The sequence below is a fragment of the Rattus rattus genome, chromosome 11 (genome assembly GCF_011064425.1).
Source record: "Rattus rattus isolate New Zealand chromosome 11, Rrattus_CSIRO_v1, whole genome shotgun sequence".
In the NCBI taxonomy this organism is placed as follows: Eukaryota; Metazoa; Chordata; class Mammalia; order Rodentia; family Muridae; genus Rattus; species Rattus rattus.
The window spans coordinates 19,348,997-19,370,344 of record NC_046164.1 but is presented as its reverse complement, the minus strand read 5'-3'; the positions used below and the strand labels follow the sequence as shown (position 1 = coordinate 19,370,344).

At 37.3% G+C, this 21,348-nt stretch overlaps 1 protein-coding gene across 3 annotated transcripts; it reads right to left on the bottom strand.

Moving 5' to 3' along the window:
• Window positions 1-653: 653 nt before the first annotated feature.
• LOC116912361 (vomeronasal type-2 receptor 116-like) lies at window positions 654-10,278 on the bottom strand. Of its 3 annotated transcripts, none has more exons than XM_032916419.1 (6): window positions 10,073-10,278; window positions 6,128-6,410; window positions 4,963-5,769; window positions 3,850-4,074; window positions 2,709-2,832; window positions 654-1,540 (listed from the first exon to the last, which is right to left on the bottom strand). In XM_032916419.1, the coding sequence occupies exons 1-6, from the start codon at window positions 10,276-10,278 to the stop codon at window positions 654-656; spliced, it is 2,532 nt and encodes an 843-aa protein (XP_032772310.1). The 3 variants fall into 3 exon arrangements, with proteins under 3 accessions (XP_032772310.1, XP_032772312.1, XP_032772309.1); XM_032916421.1 differs by having other exon boundaries at window positions 654-1,537; XM_032916418.1 differs by having other exon boundaries at window positions 654-1,537; window positions 2,709-2,842; window positions 3,854-4,074.
• Window positions 10,279-21,348: the final 11,070 nt, after the last annotated feature.

Here is a 21,348-nt window from a genome sequence, read left to right as displayed (position 1 = left end):
TCCCCAATGGAGAAATTAGAGAAAAGAGTGCAGAAGCTGAAGGGGTTTGGAACCCCATAAGAAGAACAGCAATATCAACCAAACAGACACCTAACAACCGGCAGGGACTAAACCACCAACTAAAGAGGACACATGGAGGGACCTATGGCTCCAACTGCATATGTAGCAGAGGATGACCTTGTCAGCATCAGTGGGAAGAGAGACACTTGGTCCTGTGAAGGCTGGATGCCTTAGTATAGAGGAGTACCAGGGTGGACAGACAGGAGTATAGGACATGACAGCATCCTTATATAATCAGTGGTAGGAGGGATATGATAGGAGGTTTCCAGAGGGGAAACCAACTGAGAAAGGGGACAACATTTGAAATGTAAATACATAAACTATCCATTTCTTACCTATATTCCTACAAGCCAAAGTGATGGAAACCATTCCTCAATTGAAATGTCCTATCTTAATAGGTTTGTGAGCTCATGAATGAAATTTTATTCCACCAAAACCTATTAACTGGTGTTACTTTAGGGAGTGCTATCTTGTGATATAAGTACTATCTTTATATATTACTTAAAATTTTCCATGACTGAGAGTACTTTTGTTAAGACAAAGCAAAACAGATATTTTGAGTATTATCTAATATTTTAAAAGTAGTAAACTTTTTACTTCTGAAGAAAATTTAATTCTGGTCTAACTAAAATAACATAACACTTTGGCACAAAGATACACCCTAGCAACCCTGCACTAGAAGCCAAAATGGAAAAGACCTCCACAACTACCATAACCTTCCCTCTGGTGCTATGGTAGACAGGGAGGAAGGTGATCCACACACTGTAGAAGACCAGCATGCTGAATGTTAGGAACTTGGCTTCATTGAATCTGTCAGGAAGGTTCCTAGCCAAGAAAGCCACAGTGATGCTGCCCAGAGCCAAGGAGCCCAAATATCCAAGGACAAAGTGGAAGGCAATGACTGAGCCTTTGTTGCAAATAATGATGGTCTTCCCATGCTCAGATTGTATGTCTCTGTCAATAAAGGGAGGAGATATTGCCAACCAGATTCCATAGAGGACAAGTTGGATTAGGGTACAAATGGGAATGACCAAGTTAGGTGCCCCTGAGGCCAGCATCCCTCTCATCCTTCTCCCTGGAGTGGTGAGCTTGAAAGCCATGACCACAGTTACTGTTTTGGCCAACACTGCAGAAACGGCCACAGTGAAAAACACTCCAAATGTGGTCTGCTGCAGGATGCAGGTGGCCTTGTTGGGATGTCCAATGAAGAGCAATGAACAGAGAAAACAGAAGATGAGAGAGATGAGCAGGATGTAGCTGAGAATGCGGTTATTGGCTTTCACAATGGGAGTATCCTTGTACTTCACAAAAGTGACTAGTACTAGAATTGTGATGGCTGAGAAGAACAGGGCCATGCAGCCTAGAACCATCCCCAGTGGATCTTCATAAGCCAGAAATGACACAGCTCTTTGGAGGCAGTAGGTCTGCTCTGAGTTGGCATATTTATCATCTGGACACCTCGCACACTGTTCCATATCTGCTGGCAAACAACAATAAAGCCTCATAAGATACCATAATCATGTAGCTAATAATTGTGTATTTGTATTATTCAGAAGATAAATCAATGAATATTTTGGTGTTCAAAATCCATTCCACTCCTTATTTCTGTATGGAACATTGATTTAAGGTTACCCTTAATTAACCTATGCTTTCTGATGGAACAACAAAACATCATCATAAGGAGTTGAACAGAAAAAAATTTATGAAAAAAAAATTTAAAAATGTGATGAATAATAAAATGCATAATCTCAGATTATCTAATTTCTCAAAAAATAAATTCACTACTCACAGACATGGGCAGTATGCAGACATTGTTATCAATGCCAGATGATGCAATGCATTATGTACTTTGTTTGCTTTGAAAGATATGCCCTTTGTCTGTATCTACACCTAGGCACCAGAACATACAATTCCTCATGCAAATACTGTTATTGTAAAGAAATATTGCCCTTCTTGAAGCTGTATGTCTCATAGACCTATGCAGGCCCCTCCTGTTGTGGTACAATCTCTTTTTTCCCAACTACACATTCCAAGGTTATGCATATTGAAGATTATAACATGAAGGTTATGGATATTGACATTCATCCTTCTTTCCTTGGACTGAGATTCATGATAAGCACTATCTCATCCCTTGTTCATTCTTTAAATCTTGACACTTATCCTAATTCTTTGACAAGAAATGTTTACTCCTTTAAGCCATGTAAGCTACTAAAATATATTTCATTAAAGAACAACAGTTACCCTCACCATCTGGTCTTTGTCAGGTACTAAGCTGAGTGATAGAGGGAAAGATTGTGGACTGATCATGTAGTCAAGATTCTTTGTGCAAATGATCAGAGAAAAATAAACAGATGCATAGATTGTGTCTAAAACTTTTCTATAAAAATTGTTACACTTGTATGTCCCCTAAGTGTTTTCTGCATAATATAAAATCAGTATCCATTGTATTATGAGAGAAATGAGTAGTTTGTAGAAGACACTGAAGGTTATTTGCTGGGTCAAAAAGAAGCTGATATTATTTAACTGATTAAGTTCTGAAACACACAGATATTAGGTCTTCAGTTTCCATTTAGGCCATATCACATTTCTAGTTCTTAAAGGGAAGGTATTCGAATTCAGCAATTTTTCTGGTATATGCAAGCATGTACCTGTCTCATTGGAAACCTCATTTTCTGGGCACTGAACACAATCAAAGCAGCAGTCTGCTGTTTGGTTCTGATGAATTTTCCTGAATCCAGCAGTACATGTTGCACTACACATGGAGGATGGAACCTGCGGGAATATATTTATGTAATTATACATAAAATGTATACATATATATGTGTATCATTAACAGATTTGGTTATACATATACATATAGGATATTAACAGATATGGATATACATATTCCACTTGCAACCTACATCACTTTACAATTTAATGCTCATTATTATTTTGCATTGTCCTGCAATGCATGGAATGTCAAACAATATTTACTATATCATGTAATATTATTTACATGACATTTTGGGTTGTAGCCATTTAAATTTCCTTCCTAAACTGATTAATCCATAAGAAATATTCATATGGCATCACTTTCTCTTGCAACAAATATAAACAAAAATAAAAGAATACTGAATTGTATGGAGAGAGAACATAGGGCAAATCAAGGAAGAGTTGTTTGATGAATATGAATAAAGAATGTTATATAAGACCCCCATAAAATTAATGAAGTTTTTCTAAGTTTAAAAGAAAACCTGAGGAGAGTGTGAGAAGCCATGGCAGGTGATGTTAAAATTGTGCTCTGTGTATTTACAGATTCTTATTAATGTTCTCAAGGGATGGATTGTACTGGGCTTTGTATGTTTAAGTCAGCAATTATATCTTATCAATTGAAAAAAAACCTTAAATTTGCACAAGTATTTCTGTTAATGAATACATTTGTATTAATTAGGCTATAAGTCTGTTCACTCAGAATCAGAAAATTCCATTGTTTATATGTAGTCACAAGATTTTAACATATATATATATATTTATAAATTTAATAAATTTAACTTTATTATTATTAAATTTAGAATTGTAATCTAGGGTGAATAAGCACTTGAATGCAGTCAAACATGGCATCCAGAGGTCTTTGATCCCTATGACCAAATTTACATGAATTTGAGAGTTATCAAATTTTGATGCTTGTAACTTAGGACAGTCTCTTGTAGGAGTATCAGTTCATCTTAACCACAGAGCTGTTACTTCAGTGCCTCATGTTTTAAATTTTTGATATCCTGAAAAAAATAAAAATTGTGGTTTACCCACCAATGTTCCTTCTGTGGCCCACTCCAAGTCTTCAGATATACGAAGTTGTTGATTATGTGGGAAACAAGGAAAATAGCTTGCTATTTTCACTTTTAATCCAAGGCCCTGAGGAAAATTCCAAATGATGAAAATGTCATACTCTGCGCACTGATTTTCCCTATGGTTCATGTTCACCAGTTCTCCAACAGGGTTAGTAAATATCCTGGTTTTCAGCAAGGAAGACACCTAAATGAGATGCAACATTAGATGATTACATACACATATCAATATAGGGAATGCCAAATTGAGGGTGTCTTCTAAAATTTAATGACTTTCAGGAAAGACAACTTTTTAAAATAATCCTATGTAGTAAAATACAGTATACCTCATTGACTTATAAAAATTGACATTTTTCAATGTTAAAATATGCTAAAAAAATGATTGCGAGAGAACAAGTAACCTGGTATGTATGTGAGTGAGTGTGTGTGCGTGCGTGTGTGTGTGTGTTTGTGCGTATGTATGAGTTCTTGCATATGTGTACATGTTTGTCAAAAATATTGAAAACAAAGCCATGTATGTGAAAATGAAAGGGAAGTCTGAGTATCTGGAAGTTTGGAAATAAAGAATGGTAGGGGATCTTTCATGTACACACAATATACATATATGAAATAAACATTAACTTAATACATAATACAGTCTTAATCATTTAAGGTTTTATATCTAATTGTTAATTAAATTAATAACAATTAATCACATCACAGGTACCAACACTTGAGAAATTATTCTTAAGAAAAATATTCTAGTCTAGTCATCACTTAAGGCCTTTATGACAAAACTCTTGGCTCCAATTTGAACTCACTTCTTAAAATGTTGAGACACATTTCCAAAAAACTCACTAATATTCATGAAAATGTATTGTCGTCTAAGTTGTCCCTGTGAGATATATAGATATACATATAGATATATATATAGATAGATATAGATATAGATATAGATCCATGTAAAAGAGTCATTAGGGAGTTTTGTAATGTAGAAACCTTTCCAATGAGAGAATAATCTCTAACAAATATACATGAGTTATTCAGGGACCATTTAAGAGATCACATTGATATATCTAAGCATAACAAACTTTACCTGCTGACAGTCAGTGAATAATTCATTGGGTTCTGCCATTTTCTGAGACTCTACTTTTTGAGAAAAGAGTTCATGGTAGGTGTTGGCCACAGCATACACAGCATTATACAAATTGTAACCTTCTTCACTCAGGACCATGTCAAATTTGTGCAGTGCTAACCATTCTGATGTATTGTTGAATGTAAAATGATCCATTTTGCTATGTCTATTCTCAGAGATGGAACAATTGAAATAATTCCACACTAGCATAGACTGAGAAATGTCTACTGGGTACTTGGACGTGTTCATGGTTTGCATAACATTCCTAAATATAGTCATCCCACTGTGGTGGTGTGCAAAAGTGACAGTCCCGTGGAAGAAATCAAGGCTGAAATCTCTTTTATTTATGATGACATCCCATTGTGAGTTCGTGACCCAGATTCTTTGTGCACCTAAATATGCCCATCTTCTAAAGCTGACTTCTAGAGTAGAGTTCATTTCACCATAAATGATAACAACCTTTGCTGATGATGTCATTAGATGTTTATCATATATCTTAGCCCTTGTCATATATATCTGCATGGTTTCTGGGATCACATTCACAAAAGCCAAACAGATCCCATGCCTTTGCATTTCTTCTCTCAAGTCTGAGAAAAACTGAATACCCTGGTCATTATCTGAGATGATCAGTCCTACCCAAGTCCATCCAAATTGAAGCATCAAGGATACCATGCCATGGGGCAAACATGTGTCTTTGATTGCTATCTGATGGATATAGGGAAACTGGTCATGGTCTATTAGGTTAGAGTTAAATGGTCCAAAGTAAACCTAAAGGATGTAGAAGAGGATGAAATACCTACATGAGAATATAATTGTTACAATGTTCAAACTTATATATAAATAATATTATTCACCATAAGGATAGTAAGCTAGAAAGATCATATATTATTCCTATTTGATTCTAGAAAATTCCTGACAAGTATGAATATTCTAGAAAACAGTTTTGTCTGTTTGCCCATTACATAGATCATCTGGTTATTTAATTATACACAATATATAATAATTTAATTTTGTGGTTGTGTGTGCGCGCGCGCGCACTCATAAATGTATGCTGTCAAATTTTCTTGTAGGCACATGTAAATGTAAGGTAAAAGTTGTTAATTCATCCAGTGTCACACATTCTTACCTTTGGCGACATGGAATGAATTGCCAGTTTTAAGGATGTTGTCCGTGATGGCCCTATAAGATCTATGTCACAACGTTGTCCTAGTCCACAGATATAATTAAAAAAATACCAAGTATTGTTTTCTTGTGAATATATTTGATCCAGAGCTCCCATTGTATCTTCACACATAATATCATTAAGGGAGAATATCAAAGACATATTGGGTAAAAGATACGGATTCTTGTTGATCTCATCAGTAGCAAAAAACATTACCAGAAAAAACTCATATTTTGTTGCTGGTATTCTAAAATAAAACATAGTGATGATTAGGGTAGATGTTTGAAACATAAAATTTCAATTGCAGTAAAATTTGTACTTTGAGACATGCTAAATTTCTTAAAATGTCTAAATGTCTTGAAATAAGCCTTATAATTTGGAGGTCGTTAGAGCTGAATACAATGTAAGAATTCATAGACATAGGGCACTCTGATATGACAAATTTTGTATTTATTAAAATCAATAAGGAGCTCGTTTTATCTTGGAATGGCATCCTTGAACTAGATTACACTCCTATTGAGTAAGAGTGCTATAAAATAATCTTGGAGTTGTCATTCCACAGATATATTTAAATCAAAAGCATGGCTTGAACCACATATGAAATAACACATTCTCTTTAAATTTTTTATTATTCAAATGCATTTTATACATCAAATATTTAATAATATTTAGTATTTTGAGAATCAAATAATACATCAAAAAGTTTTGTTCAACTTTTATATTCATATACTTTCATACAATAAAAATATCATTAACATATACTTAATAATATCAAAAATTGAAGACCTATATCTAATGTGGAGTAATAAATTGTTCCAAAACATACAACGTATTCGTTGGTAAGTAAGCATAGTAAAAGAGCATAAAATATTAAAAAATTAATCAATAAGAAATATATTCAAAATCCCTTATAGGCTACCACCTGACAAAGAGTGAGAGTATTCAAAATGCATTATTTAACTGTGTATATTATCTAACAATCAGTTTACTTAAAAAGATTATCAGTGTTTCTATGAGAGAATTTATTTTATCAGTAAGAATATTTTACACATTTCTTTTTTTTTTATTAACTTGAGTATTTCTTATATACATTTCGAGTGTTATTCCCTTTCCCGGTTTCCGGGCAAACATCCCCCTCCCCTTCCTTATAGGTGTTCCCCTCCCAACCCTCCCCCTATTGCCGCCCTCCCCCCAACAGTCTAGTTCACTGGGGGTTCAGTCTTAGCAGGACCAGGGCTTCCCCTTCCACTGGTGCTCTTACTAGGATATTCATTGCAACCTACGAGGTCAGAGTCCAGGGTCAGTCCATGTATAGTCTTTGGGTAGTGGCTTAGTCCCTGGAAGCTCTGGTTGGTTGGCATTGCTGTACATATGGGGTCTCGAGCTCCTTCAAGCTCTTCCAGTTCTTTCTCTGATTCCTTCAACAGGGGTCCTGTTCTCAGTTCAGTGCTTTCCTGCTGGCATACGCCTCTGTATTTGCTGTATTCTGGCTGTGTCTCTCAGGAGCGATCTGCATTCACATTTTGAGCATCCGTCTTGAGTTTCATTTGTTCTAGGCATCTAGGGTAATTCAAGCATTTGGGCTAATAGCCACTTATCAATGCGTACATACCATGTATGTCTTTCTGTGATTGGGTTAGCTCACTCAGGATGATAGTTTCCAGTTCAACCATTTGCCTACAGAATTTCACAAAGTCATTGTTTTTGATAGCTGAGTAATATTCCATTGTGTAGATGTACCACATTTTCTGTATCCATTCCTCTGTTGAAGGGCATCTGGGTTCTTTCCAGCTTCTGGCTATTATAAATAAGGCTGCGATGAACATAGTGGAGCACGTGTCTTTTTTATATGTTGGGGCATCTTTTGGGTATATGCCCAGGAGAGGTATAGCTGGATCCTCAGGCAGTTCAATGTCCAATTTTCTGAGGAACCTCCAGACTGATTTCCAGAATGGTTGTAGCAGTCTGCAACCCCACCAACAATGGAGGAGTGTTCCCCTTTCTCCACATCCTAGCCAGCATTTGCTGTCACCTGAGTTTTTGATCTTAGCCATTCTCACTGGTGTGAGGTGAAATCTCAGGGTTGTTTTGATTTGCATTTCCCTTATGACTAACGATATTTTACACATTTCAAAATAGAAAAAACTCTTTGAAGTTAACCATTAGGAGAATGGTAATTTCATTCCCAGTGAGAAAAATTATCAATAATATTTCCATGATGTTTTAAAAAAAACATGCTATTAATATTCTCAACTGCTAATATTTATCAAACAGAAACCTATTTTTTATATTTCATTTAAATGTATTCATCCATTTCAAAATTCATGAAACGATACAATATACCACATAACCAGAATATTATCCTTTAGGCTATCTTGCACAACAATGTAATGTTATCTTTTAGTGTTTTTTACTATGTCAATGTTGTAAAAATAGAAATAAAACATATTGGATCAATCTTAACAACTCAGTCTTTCTAATTCTTTGATATCCTGTAAGGATTTCTGAGCATAGACATCATTTTTCCATATGAAATATGTTCATCTGCCCAAGCACAGTTAGCAGTTCATCTGTTACTATTTGCAATTACCTCTCATTAGGAATAAAAACACCAAACATGCTCTTCTGCTGAAATATACACTTTTTAATTAAGAGTTTAGAGCTAAGTTTTTCTTTCTGAACCAGAAAAGTATGTTGACACTGTTCATATAGTTTTAATTTTTAACCTTATTATGACTTATACAAGTGTGACCAATGAGAATTTCCACTATTTTCCCAATGAGGTGTGGAATAATACAGGTTACATCAGAAATGAAATTCCTACTGACCTAACACAGAAGAATAATAATGTGAAGCAACCATCACTATCAAAGTGTTCAGTGTATTATGGCTAACAATTGGAAAACATATTCTTTAAATCTCAAAGACATGAAAATTGAAGAAGAAATGGGGTGAAAGACAGAGACAGAAAAGTACATGAAATCCCATTACTGAAAAAAAGAAGTCCCATACACATTGACTAGCTAAAACCTGAGTGATTTCAGAACTCATTCCCTCAAGATCTACAGTCACCAATGATAGCATTCATTCTGAAGATATATTGAGAACAGCTAATTATCCACATGAAGTATATTTACTCTCCTGGATTTTTGCTGTTATATTTATTCAGTAATTAATAGAAATATTGACCACCTATCTAATACTGATAATAAGCCTAAGCCGTGACTGAGCATTTCTATAATTAGACCAAAAGATTATGCTGGTACCATAATATAAAAACTGGTACACTTTATCCACATTCAGTGTCAACTTCAGAATGGCAGGAAAAGCTCATTTAAAGACCATTTTAAAAGCAAAATGTAAGTATATTCATAAATATATATGTATTTCTATACATGTAATCATGTATGGTAGATACATACATACATATATACATACATACACACACATACACACAAATTTCAATGTATGAATGTATGCCCAACTGTTACACACCAAATTAGATAACATTTTTATGAAGTCCTTTAAATGCATGCTTATACAGGAATAGTTAGCAACAACTGAAGATAGGCAGTGATATAGTCTCTTCATACTGAGTTCTTGCCAAACATGAGGATTGTGAATTCAAGGAAGATGAAGACACACCTTTTAACATATGAAATCCATCAAAAGGCAACAGATAGAATCCAGTCTCACTCAGTGTCCAGCTTTCTGAACTGGAGCCCAATGCTGTAAAGCAAAACTAAACTGTCACACGATTGAAAGTATTAAAATAGTGATTGACATAATTAATTTTCAGTGGTTCCTAAAGGTAGAGGGGAATGATCAGGACAGAACCCCACCATTTGTGTACATAGTTACATATTATTAATTCATGGCATTGAATCAGGAATGAAGTTAATGACTTACCTATAATTAATAAGTTCATTATAAAAATTTTCTTCAATAGGTCCCTCAAACACCAAAAGAAAAAAACCACAGTCATTTCGCAAATCTCCATCAGTCTCTTCACTATTTTTTATCCTCCAAAAGCAACTGGGTTCAGTGAAATGGAATAAGATCAGAGAAAATTTCAGGATCAAAAAGGCAATAGCAAAAGCACACAGCTTCTTCATGTCTGCTAGGATCTTGGATGGAACAGGTGTGAAATCTGATTCTTATGCAGACAAACATCACACACACACATATCTCTGTGTCTGTTTTAATGCTACTGCTGTCTGGAAATCCACTTAGTTATATTCAACAGTTCCCTTTGCCATGCTCCCTGGATACAATGGAAAAATTCTGGCCTCAAGCTCTACATCTGAGGTCTGAAAACTTTTGATTAATACATTTCTGAAAACATGTTATGAAGACCATTTTCTCCATTCTCAGGTGCCATGATTTCATTCATATCCATAGAGTGATAATGTATATGAAATTTTTATTCCCAGGGACAATCTTTTCTTGGGCAGCTCAGACCAGATCATGTGTCTATATGTATGAACACAATGGATTTCATCAGAACTTCCATAGTAAGACAAGAGTTGAGAAAGGCATAAATGCCCTATATTATTCAGACTTTGAGTTGAATGATGGACATTATGTCTTCCATTGTCTAATATAAAAAAGGGCAGTCTCACATGCAACATTGAGCCAGCATATGAGCATTTGTGAGTTCTCTCTCTCTCTCTCTCTCTCTCTCTCTCTCTCTCTCTCTCTCTCTCTCTCTCACACACACACACACACACACACACACACACACAATTAAATTATATCTAATCTTATAAAGATGATAGAGGTCTTTTAATAGGAAATTAAGAAATCTATTAAAATACAGGAAAATACAACCAAATACATAATGGTCATTAAAGAGGAAACAAATAAATCCCTTAAAGACATAGAGAAAATATACAATTAGACAGGTGAAAGAAGTGAATAAAACTCTTCAAGACTTGAAAGTGGAAATCCTGGAGATTGGAAGCCTAAATAATAGAAAAGGAACAACAGAAACAAGCATCACCAATAGAATATGGTAGATGGAAGAGAGAATCTTAGGCATAGAAGATACAATAGAAGAAATTGACATTTTGGTTAAGGAAAATGGTAAATCTAAAAAATTCCTGACACAAACAATACATGAATTCTGACATACCATGAAAAGACCTAACCCAAGAATAACAGAAATATAAGACAGGGAAGAGTCATAGTTCCAAGGCTCAGATAATATTCTCAACCAAATCATAGAAGAAAATACTCCTAACCTAAAGAAAAAGATGCCTATAAAAATGAAAGAAGCTTTAGAACAACAATTAGACTGGACCAGAAAACATCTTCAGGGCACATAATAATAAAAATGCAAAATCTGTAGAACAAATAAATGATATTAAGAGCAGCAAGGGGGAAAGGTGATGTAAGATACAACCTGTGATAGATCTGATAGACAGATGTATCAGAATTATACCTAATTTCATAACACATACTCTAAAACCTAAAAGAGCCTGGTCAGGTATCTTACAACCTAAAAAAACACAGGTGCCAACCTAGACTACTACAAACAAAAAGTGCTCGATTTACTGCACCATACAGGGAGAAAACAAGATACTTTAAGGCACATCCAAATTCAAACAATATCTTTCCACAAACACAGCTCTACAGAAATAACTAGAAGAAATCTCCAACCTAAGAAGGGTAAATACATTTCACAAAAAGACAGAAAATAAATAATTCTAAATAGGCAATAAAAAGCACACACACACACACACACAAACACCATCACAATCATCAACAACAACAAAATCAAAATAACAGTAAATAACAGTATCTGATCATAAATATCCCTCAATATCACGAGACTCAATTTCCAAATAAAATACATCATTCTGATGCATACAAGAAACAAACCTCAAAACTAAAAATAAGCATTTTCTCAGCTTAAAAGACTGAGGAAAACTTTTCCAAGCACACAAACCCAAGAAACAAGCTGAAGTAGTCATTCTAATACCTAATAAAAGAGACTTCCAACCAAAATTAATCAAGCCCACAGGGAAGGGAGAACACTACATACTCCTTAAATGAAAAATCTACCAAGATGATATCTCAATTCTAAACATCAATGGCTCAAACAAAAGAGCACCCATATTTGTAAAAGAAACATTTCTAAAGCTTAAATATCACACTGAACCATACACATTTATAGTGGGAGACTTAAACACACAACTCTCCCAAATTGACTGGTCTTATTGATATAAACTAAACAGTAATAATGAAACTAACAGACATTATACAATACAAATACAAAAGAATATAGACACCTCTCAGTAACCCATGGTCCCTTCTCCTAAACTGGCTATAAACTAAGTCACAAAGCACGCATAAACAGATATAAGAAAATTGAAATAACACCTTGGTCTTGCCAAGGTTGGAACCCCAGTGCAGGGGAATATGAGGAGAGCAATAAGGGGGATGTATAGGGGGAATACCCGTATGGGAGAGGGGGATGGGAGGAAATGGGGTTTTATGAACAGGAAACCAGGAGGAGGAATAACGTTTGAAATGTAAGTAAAGAAATATATCTAATAAATTTTTTTAAAAAAGAAAGAAATGACGCTGTTCTCATAGCTGCAATTTAAAAGTAAAGACAGGAGGGCTACCCCATAGGAAAACCAGCAGTCTTAACTAACCTGGACCCCTGAGATCTCTAAGATTGAACCACCAACCAAGCAGCATACAAGAACTGGCCTGAGGCTTTGAACATATGCATAGCAGAGGACTGTCTGGTCTGGCTTCAGTGAGAGAATATGAGCCTAACCTTCAAGAGACTTGAGGGCACAGGGAGTGGGTTGGCCTGGTGGAGGAAGAACTTTCTCTTGGAGATGAAGAATGGGATGAGAAACAGTTGGATGGTGAAATGGGAGTAGGGGGAATGACTGGACTGTAAAATATAAAAGTAATTTTAAGGTAATAAAAATATCAGGAAAGTAAATAGACATGAGCATGCAAATGGAGAGAAAACTTAAGCAATTTCACTGAAATCAGAGAGAAGGCAAGACTGACAACCCTCCTCTTATTTATTCAGTATAGTACTTGAAGTTCTGGTCAGAACATACAATGAATAAAGGAGATCAAGGGAATACAAACGAGAAAAGAGGAAGCCAAAGTATCACTAATAGAAGATGCTATGATAGTGTACATAAAAAACCACAAAAATGACTCAAGCGGCAGGTCCCCTGTGGTACAGACACTGCCTGGACCTGAAGGGACCAGATCAACAGCTCCCTGCACCCAAATCCCGTGGGAGGGAGAGCTAAAACTTCAGAGGGGCAGACACACCTGGGAAGCCAGAAAAGACTACACTCTGGCCACAGTATAGAATCCAGAGGAAAACACCAAACGCCATATGGGACCAAGGTGCACGGGGGCTCCCGGAAAGGGCGGTGAAGGTCCTCCTGGTTGCTGCCCTCGCAGAGAGCTCATAAGCGACACCACACGAGCAAACTTGAGCCTCGGGACCAGAGGTAAGACCAACTTTTCTGTTCCAAGTGACCTGCCTGGTGGACTCAGGACACACAGAGGCAAATCGTCTGGAACCAGACACTTCAGTTTTTAGCTGGGGCTGGAACCTCCTGATCCCAGCCAAATGCTCCCTGCTCCAAAACACCATGGGAGAGAGAGCTCACCTCCACAAAGGCGGGCACTTCTGAGACTGCAGAGTGGGAGAGGCCACCAATACTGCCCACACCTGCTCACATCCCTGGCTGAAGAGGAAACTTTATAGGGCCTCTGGGAACCAGAAGATAGGGGCACTCAAGTGAGAGGTGCCCTGCAGTCCAAACACACCCTGGACCTGAAGGGACCTGATCGATAGTTCCCTGCACCAAAATCTCATGGGAGGGAGAGCTAAAACTTCAAGGGGCAGACACACCTGGGGAGCCAGAAGAGACAACACTTTGCCCACATTTCTGACTCCAGAGGAAAACACCTAACACAGTCTGGGACTCCAGTGCACGAGGGCCACAGGAAAAGGTGGTGCAGGCCTTCCTGGTTACTGCCCTCATGGAGAGCTCAAAAGAAGCCCACCAGGAGAAATTTCAACCATGGGACCACAGATAAGACCAATTTTACTGGTCCAAAAAACCTGAGTCCTGGTGGACTCATGACACACGGCACAGGAAGGGCTGAAGACCAGTAAACAGGAAAGACAACACGCCTAAAAGCAGAACATTCTCTTCCCATAACTGGCTGAAAGAAAGCAGGAAAACGGGTCTACAGCACTCCTGACACACAGGCCTACAGGACAGTCTAGCCACTGTCAGAAATGGCAGAACAAGGTAACACCAGAGACAACCTGATGGCAAAAGGCAAGCACAGGAAGGCAAGCAACAGAAACCAAGACTACATGGCATCATCAGAGCCCAATTCTCCCATTAAAGCAAACTCTGAATATCCAAACACACCTGAAAAGAAAGATCTAGATTTAAAATCACATTTGATCATGATGATGGAGGACTTTAAGAAAGAAATAAAGAACTCCCTTAGAGAAACGCAGGAAAACATAAATAAACAAGTAGAAACCTACAGAGAGGAATCACAAAAATCCCTGAAAGAATTCCAGGAAAACACAATCAAACAGGTGAAGGAATTGAAAATGGAAATAGAAGCAATAAAGAAAGGACACAGGGAGACAACCGTGGATATAGAAATCCAAAGGAAGAGGCAAGGAGCCGTAGATACAAGCATCGCCAACAGAATACAAGAGATAGAAGAGAGAATCTCAGGAGCAGAAGATTCAATAGAAATCATCGACACAACAGTCAAAGATAATGTAAAACGGGAAAAGCTACTGGTTCAAAACATACAGGAAATCCAGGATTCAATGAGAAGATCAAACCTTAGGATAATAGGTATAGAAGAGAGTGAAGACTCCCAGCTCAAAGGAACAGTAAATATCTTCAACAAAATCATAGAAGAAAACTTCCCTAACCTAAAGAAAGAGATGCCCATAAACATACAAGAAGCCTACAGAACTCCAAGTAGATTGGACCAGAAAATAAACTCCTCCAGTCACATAATAGTTAAAACACTAAATGCACAAAACAAAGAAAGAATATTAAAAGCAGTAAGGGGGAAAGGTCAAGTAACATATAAAGGCAGACCTACCAGAATCACACCAGACTTCTTACAGAGGCTATGAAATCCAGAAGATCCTGGACAGATGTCATTCAGACAGTAAGAGAAAACCAATGCAAACCCAGGTTACTGTATCCAGCAAAACTCTCAATGAACATAGATGGGAAACCAAGATATTCCATGACAAAACCAAATTTACACAATATCTTACTACAAATCCAGTGATATAAAGGATGATAAATGGTAAAGCCCAACATAAGGAGGCAAGCTACACCCTAGAAAAAGCAAGAAACTAATGGTCTTGGCAACAAAACAAAGAGAGGAAAAGCACACAAACATAACCTCACATCCAAATATGAATATAACAGGAAGCAATAATCACTATTCCTTAATATCTCTCAACATCAATGGTCTCAACTCCCCAATAAAAAGACATAGATTAACAAACTGGATATGCAATGAGGACCCTGCAATCTGCTGCCTACAGGAAACACACCTCAGAGACAAAGGCAGGCACTACCTCAGAGTGAAAGGCTGGAAAACAAATTTCCAAGCAAATGGTCGGAAGAAGCAAGCTGGAATAGCCATTCTAATATCGAATAAAATCAATTTGCAATTAAACGTCATCAAAAAAGATAAGGAAAGACACTTCATACTCATCAAAGGAAAAATTCTCCAAGATGAACTCTCAATCCTAAATATCTATGCTTCAAATACAAGGGCACTTACATGCATAAAAGGAACCTTACTAGAGCTCAAAGCAAACATTGCACCTCACACAATAATAGTAGGAGATTTCAACACCCCACTCTCATCAATGGACAGATAATGGAAACAGAAATTAAACAGAGACATAGACATACTAAGAGAAATCATGAACCAAATGGACTTATCAGATATTTATAGAACATTCTATCCTAAAGCAAAAGGATATACCTTCTTCTCACCACCTCATGGTGCTTTCTCCAAAATTGACCATATAATTGGTCATAAAACAGGCCTCAACAGATACAGAAAGACAGAAATAATCCCATGCGTCCTATCAGACCACCACGGGCTAAAGCTGATCTTCAATAACAATAAGGGAAGAACGCCCACATATAAATGGAAGGTGAACAGTCGTCTACTCAATAATTACCTGGTCAAGGAAGAAATAAAGAAAGATATTTAAAGCCTTCTTAGAATTTAATGAAAATGAAGGAACAACATACCCAAACTTATGGGACACAATGAAAGCTGTGCTAAGAGGAAAACTCATAGCTCTGAGGGCCTGCAGAAAGAAACACGAGAGAGCATATATCAGCAGCTTGACAGCACACCTAAAAGCTCTAGAACAAAAAGAAGCAAATACACCCAGGAGGAGTAGAAGGCAGGAAATAATCAAACTCAGAGCTGAAATCAACCAAGTAGAAACAAAAAGAACCATAGAAAGAATCAACAGAACCAAAAGTTGGTTCTTTGAGAAAATCAACAAGATAGATAAACCCTTAGCCAGACTAACGAGAGGACACAGAGAATGTGTCCAAATTAACAAAGTCAGAAATGAAAAGGGAGACATAACTACAGAATCAGAGGAAATTCAAAAAATCAACAGATCCTACTAAAAAAGCCTATATTTAACAAAACTTGAAAATCTGTAGGAAATGGACAATTTCCTAGACAGATACCAGGTACTGAAGATAAATCAGGAACAGATGAATCATTTAAACAACCGCATAACTCCTAAAGAAATAGAAGCAGTCCTTAAAGGTCTCCCAACCAAAAAGAGCCCAGGTCCAGACGGGTTCAGGGCAGAATTCTATCAGACCTTCATAGAAGACCTCATACCAATACTATCCAAACTATTTGACAAAATAGAAACAGATGGAGCACTACCGAATTGCTTCTATGAAGCCACAATTACTCTTATACCTAAACCCCACAAAGACCCAACAAAGGAAGAGAACTTCAGACCAATTTCCCTTAGGAATATCGACCCAAAAATACTCAATAAAATCTGGCAAACCAAATCCAAGAGCACATCAAAATAATCATCCCCCAAGATCAAGTAGGCTTCATCACAGGCATGCAGGGATGGTATAATATACAAAAAACCATCAACGTAAACCATTATGTAAACAAAATGAAAGAACAAAACCACATGATCATTTCATTAGATGCTGAGAAAGCATTTGACAAAATTCAACACCCCTTCATGATAAAAGTCCTAAAAAGAGTAGGAATTCAAGGCCCATACCTAAACATAGTAAAAGCCATAGACAGCAAACCAGTCGCTAACATTAAACAAAATGGAGAGAAACTTGAAGCAATCCTACTAAAATCAGGGACTAGACAAGGCTTCCCACTCTCTCCCTACTTATTCAATATAGTACTTGAAGTTCTAGCGAGAGCAAAAACACAACAAAAGGAGATCAAGGGGATATGGTTTGAAAAAGAAGAAGTCAAAATGTCACTATTTGCAGATAATATGGTAGTACATCAAGTGATCCCATAAGTTCCACCAGAGAACTACTAAACCTGATGAACACATTCAGCAAAGTGGATGGGTATGAAATTAACTCAAATAAATCAGTAGCTTTCCTCTACACAAAAGAGAAACAAGCTGAGAAAGAAATTAGGGAAATGACACCCTTCATAATAGACCCAAATAATATAAAGTACCTTGGTGTGACTTTAACCAAGCAAGTAAAAGATCTGTACAATAAGAACTTCAAGACTCTGAAGAAAGAAATTGAAGAAGACCTCAGAAGATGGAAAGATCTCCCATGCTCATGGATTGGCAGGATTAATATAGTAAAAATGGCCATTTTACCAAAAGTGATCTACAGATTCAATGCAATCCCCATCAAAATACCAATCCAATTCTTCAAAGAGTTAGACAGAACAATTTGCAAATTCATCTGGAATAACAAAAAAACCCAGGATAGCTAAAACTATCCTCAACAATAAAAAGGATTTTTGGGGAATCACTGTCCCTTGAACTCAAGCAGTATTACAGAGCAATAGTGATAAAAACTGCATGGTATTGGTACAGAGACAGACAGATAGACCAGTGGAATACAATTGAAGACCAGAAATGAACCAAACACACCTATGGTCAGTTGATTTTTTGACAAAGGATCAAAACCATCAAATGGAAAAAGATAGCATTTTCAGCAAATGGTGCTGGTTCAACTGCAGGTCAGCTTGTAGAAGAATGCAGATCGATCCATGCTTATCACTCTGTACAAAGCTTAAGTCCAAGTGGATCAAGGACCTCCACATCAAACCAGATACACTCAAACTAATAGAAGAAAAAGTGGGGAAGCATCTCGAACACATGGGCATTGGAGAAAATTTCCTGAACAAAACACCAATGGCTTATGCTCTAACATCAAGAATCGACAAATGGGATCTCATAAGACTGCAAAGCTTCTGTAAGGAAAAGGACACTGTTGTTAGGACAAAATGGCAACCAACAGATTGGGAAAAGATCTTTACCAATCCTACAACAGATAGAGGGCTTATATCCAAAATATACAAAGAACTCAAGAAGTTAGACTGCAGGGAGACAAATAACCCTATTAAAAAATGGGGTTTAGAGCTAAACAAAGAATTCACAGTTGAGGAATGCCGAGTGGCTGAGAAACCCCTAAATAAATGTTCAATATCTTTAGTCATAAGGGAAATGCAAATCAAAACAACCCTGAGACTTCACCTCACACCAGTGAGAATGGCTGAGAAAAAAACTCAGGTGACAGCAAATTCTGGCGACGATGTGGAGAAAGAGGACCACTCCTCCATTGTTGGTGGGATTGCAGACAGGTACAACCATTCTTGAAGTCAGTCTGGAGGTTCCTCAGAAAATTGGACATTGAACTACCTGAGGACCCAGCTATACCTCTCTTGGGCATATACCCAAAAGATGCCCCAACATATAACAAACACACATGCTCCACTATGTTCATAGCAGCCTTATTTATAATAGCCAGAAGCTGGAAAGAACCCAGATGCCCTTCAACAGAGGAATGGATACAGAAAATCTGGTATATCTACACAATGGAATATTATTCAGCTATCAAACACAATGACTTTATGAAATTCATAGGCAAATGGATGGAACTGGAAAATATCATCCTGAGTGAGGTAACCCAATCATAGAAAAACACACATGGTATGCACTCATTGAAAAGTGGCTATTAGCCCAAATGCTTGAATTCCCCTAGATGCACAGAACACATGAAACTCAAGAAGGATGACCAAAACGTGAATGCTACACTCCTTCTTTAAAAGGGGAACAAGAATACCTTTGTTAGGGAATAGGAAGGCAAAGTTTAGAACAGAGGCAGAAGGAACACCCATTCAGAGCCTGCTCCACATGTGGCCCATATATATACAGCCACCCAATTAGATAAGATGGATGAAGCAAAGAAGTACAGACCGACAGGAACCAGATGTAGATCTCTCCTGAGAGACACAACCAGAATACAGCAAATACATAGGCGAATGCCAGCAGCAAACCACTGAACTGAGAACGGGACCCCCATTGTGAGAATCAGAGAAAGGACTGGAAGAGCTTTAAGGGGCTCGAGACCCCATATGAACAACAATGCCAACAACCAGAGCTTCCAGGGTCTAAGCCACTACCCAAAGACTATACATGGACTGACCCTGGGCTCCAACCTCATAAGTAGCAATGAATAGCCTAGTAAGAGCACCAGTGGAAGGGGAAGCCCTTGGTCCTGCCAAGACTGAACACCTAATGGACATGATTGTTGGGGGGAGGGTAGTAGTTGGGGGAGGATGGAGAGGGGAATCTGATATAGAAGGGGAGGGGTGGGGTTTGGGGGATGTTGGCCTGGAAATCAGGAAATGGAATAACAATCGAAATGTAAATAAGAAATACTCGTTAATAAAGATTAAAAAAAAAAAACAATGACTTCACAAAATTCAGAGGCAAATGGATGGAATTAGGAAATGTCCTGAGTGATGTAATCCAGTCACAAAAGAAAAAAAAAGAAATGTAAATAAGAAATACTCGTTAATAAAGATAAAAAATGAAAATTCAAAACCAATACTTATAATATTATTCATGAAATGAAAACAGGATAGAGACTATCCCATAATACCACATGGTATAAGATATCTGATATCAATAAGAAATAAAGAGACAACAAACGTAAATAGTACCTGACAAACATAGAAGCAAATTTTTATTTTAAATATTCATCAAGTATTGTAGTGAAAATATTAAGATTGTCAGCCAAAAGTGTGGGGAGCAGAAAGTGGCGGCAGTCCCAAGATGGCGCCCGGGACTGCAGCTAAGTCTTATGACTAGCACCTGACTTCCTCACACACCTGAAACTAGCCACGTCCATAGTGAGAGCTGTGCAGGTGCACCATGATGCAAGATCAGGCCATGTGACGTGGACCTATGACTGAGATTACGCAGTCTGGACTGAGGAGGTGGAGTTGAGAGAGGATATAAGGGAGTGTGCTCGGGGGCTGGGAGGAGAGAGAAAGGAAAAGAGAGATTGCTGCTTGCATGCAGAAAGAAAGTTTCCTGAATAAACTGCTTTGAGAAGAACGTCGTGGTGTCACTCCTTTCTGCGGGACGGATATGGAGGCGACACAAAAGAATAACCTAAAGAGAAAAAGGAAAGCAAAGCTTTCTTTGATAATTAAGAAGGATACTGTGGAGTATGATGTGTATTCTTTCCAGCAAGTCAAGTCAATAGCACAAATTTAAGGCAAATAGAAAAAGAAAGTTCAAGAAACACTTTTTGCGTTCCAAGCAACAGGGAGTATGTCTTTGTAGAAAACTACATGGAGGCTCATCTCTCAATTTTGGCAAAAGAAAATTCAACATTATTGAAAGACCTGAATGTGTGAATCATTGGCTTGATATGATGAGTACTGTATGGGTCCCAGCCCAATGCTCATGCACACAAAGTCCAAAAGACATCCAAAAGACTGCCACAGCTCAAGATGGCATTTTAATAGAGGTCACAATCTAGTGAAGAGTCTGCCTCCACAATAGAGAGAATGCATGTAACTATTTCATTTGACTTGCCCATACCATCCAGTATACAATAACA

What these genes read in the sequence shown, in the direction of transcription:
- LOC116912361 (XM_032916418.1), bottom strand. Translation starts at nt 10,278, where the DNA reads ATGAAGAAGCTGTGTGCTTTTGCTATTGCCTTTTTGATCCTGAAATTT. An exon ending in AATGAACTTATTAATTATAG is followed by an intron (nt 6,411 to 10,072) that starts GTAAGTCATTAA and finishes GTTTTATTTTAG; the next exon opens with AATACCAGCAACAAAATATG. An exon ending in TATTCACTGACTGTCAGCAG is followed by an intron (nt 4,075 to 4,962) that starts GTAAAGTTTGTT and finishes CATCTCATTTAG; the next exon opens with GTGTCTTCCTTGCTGAAAAC.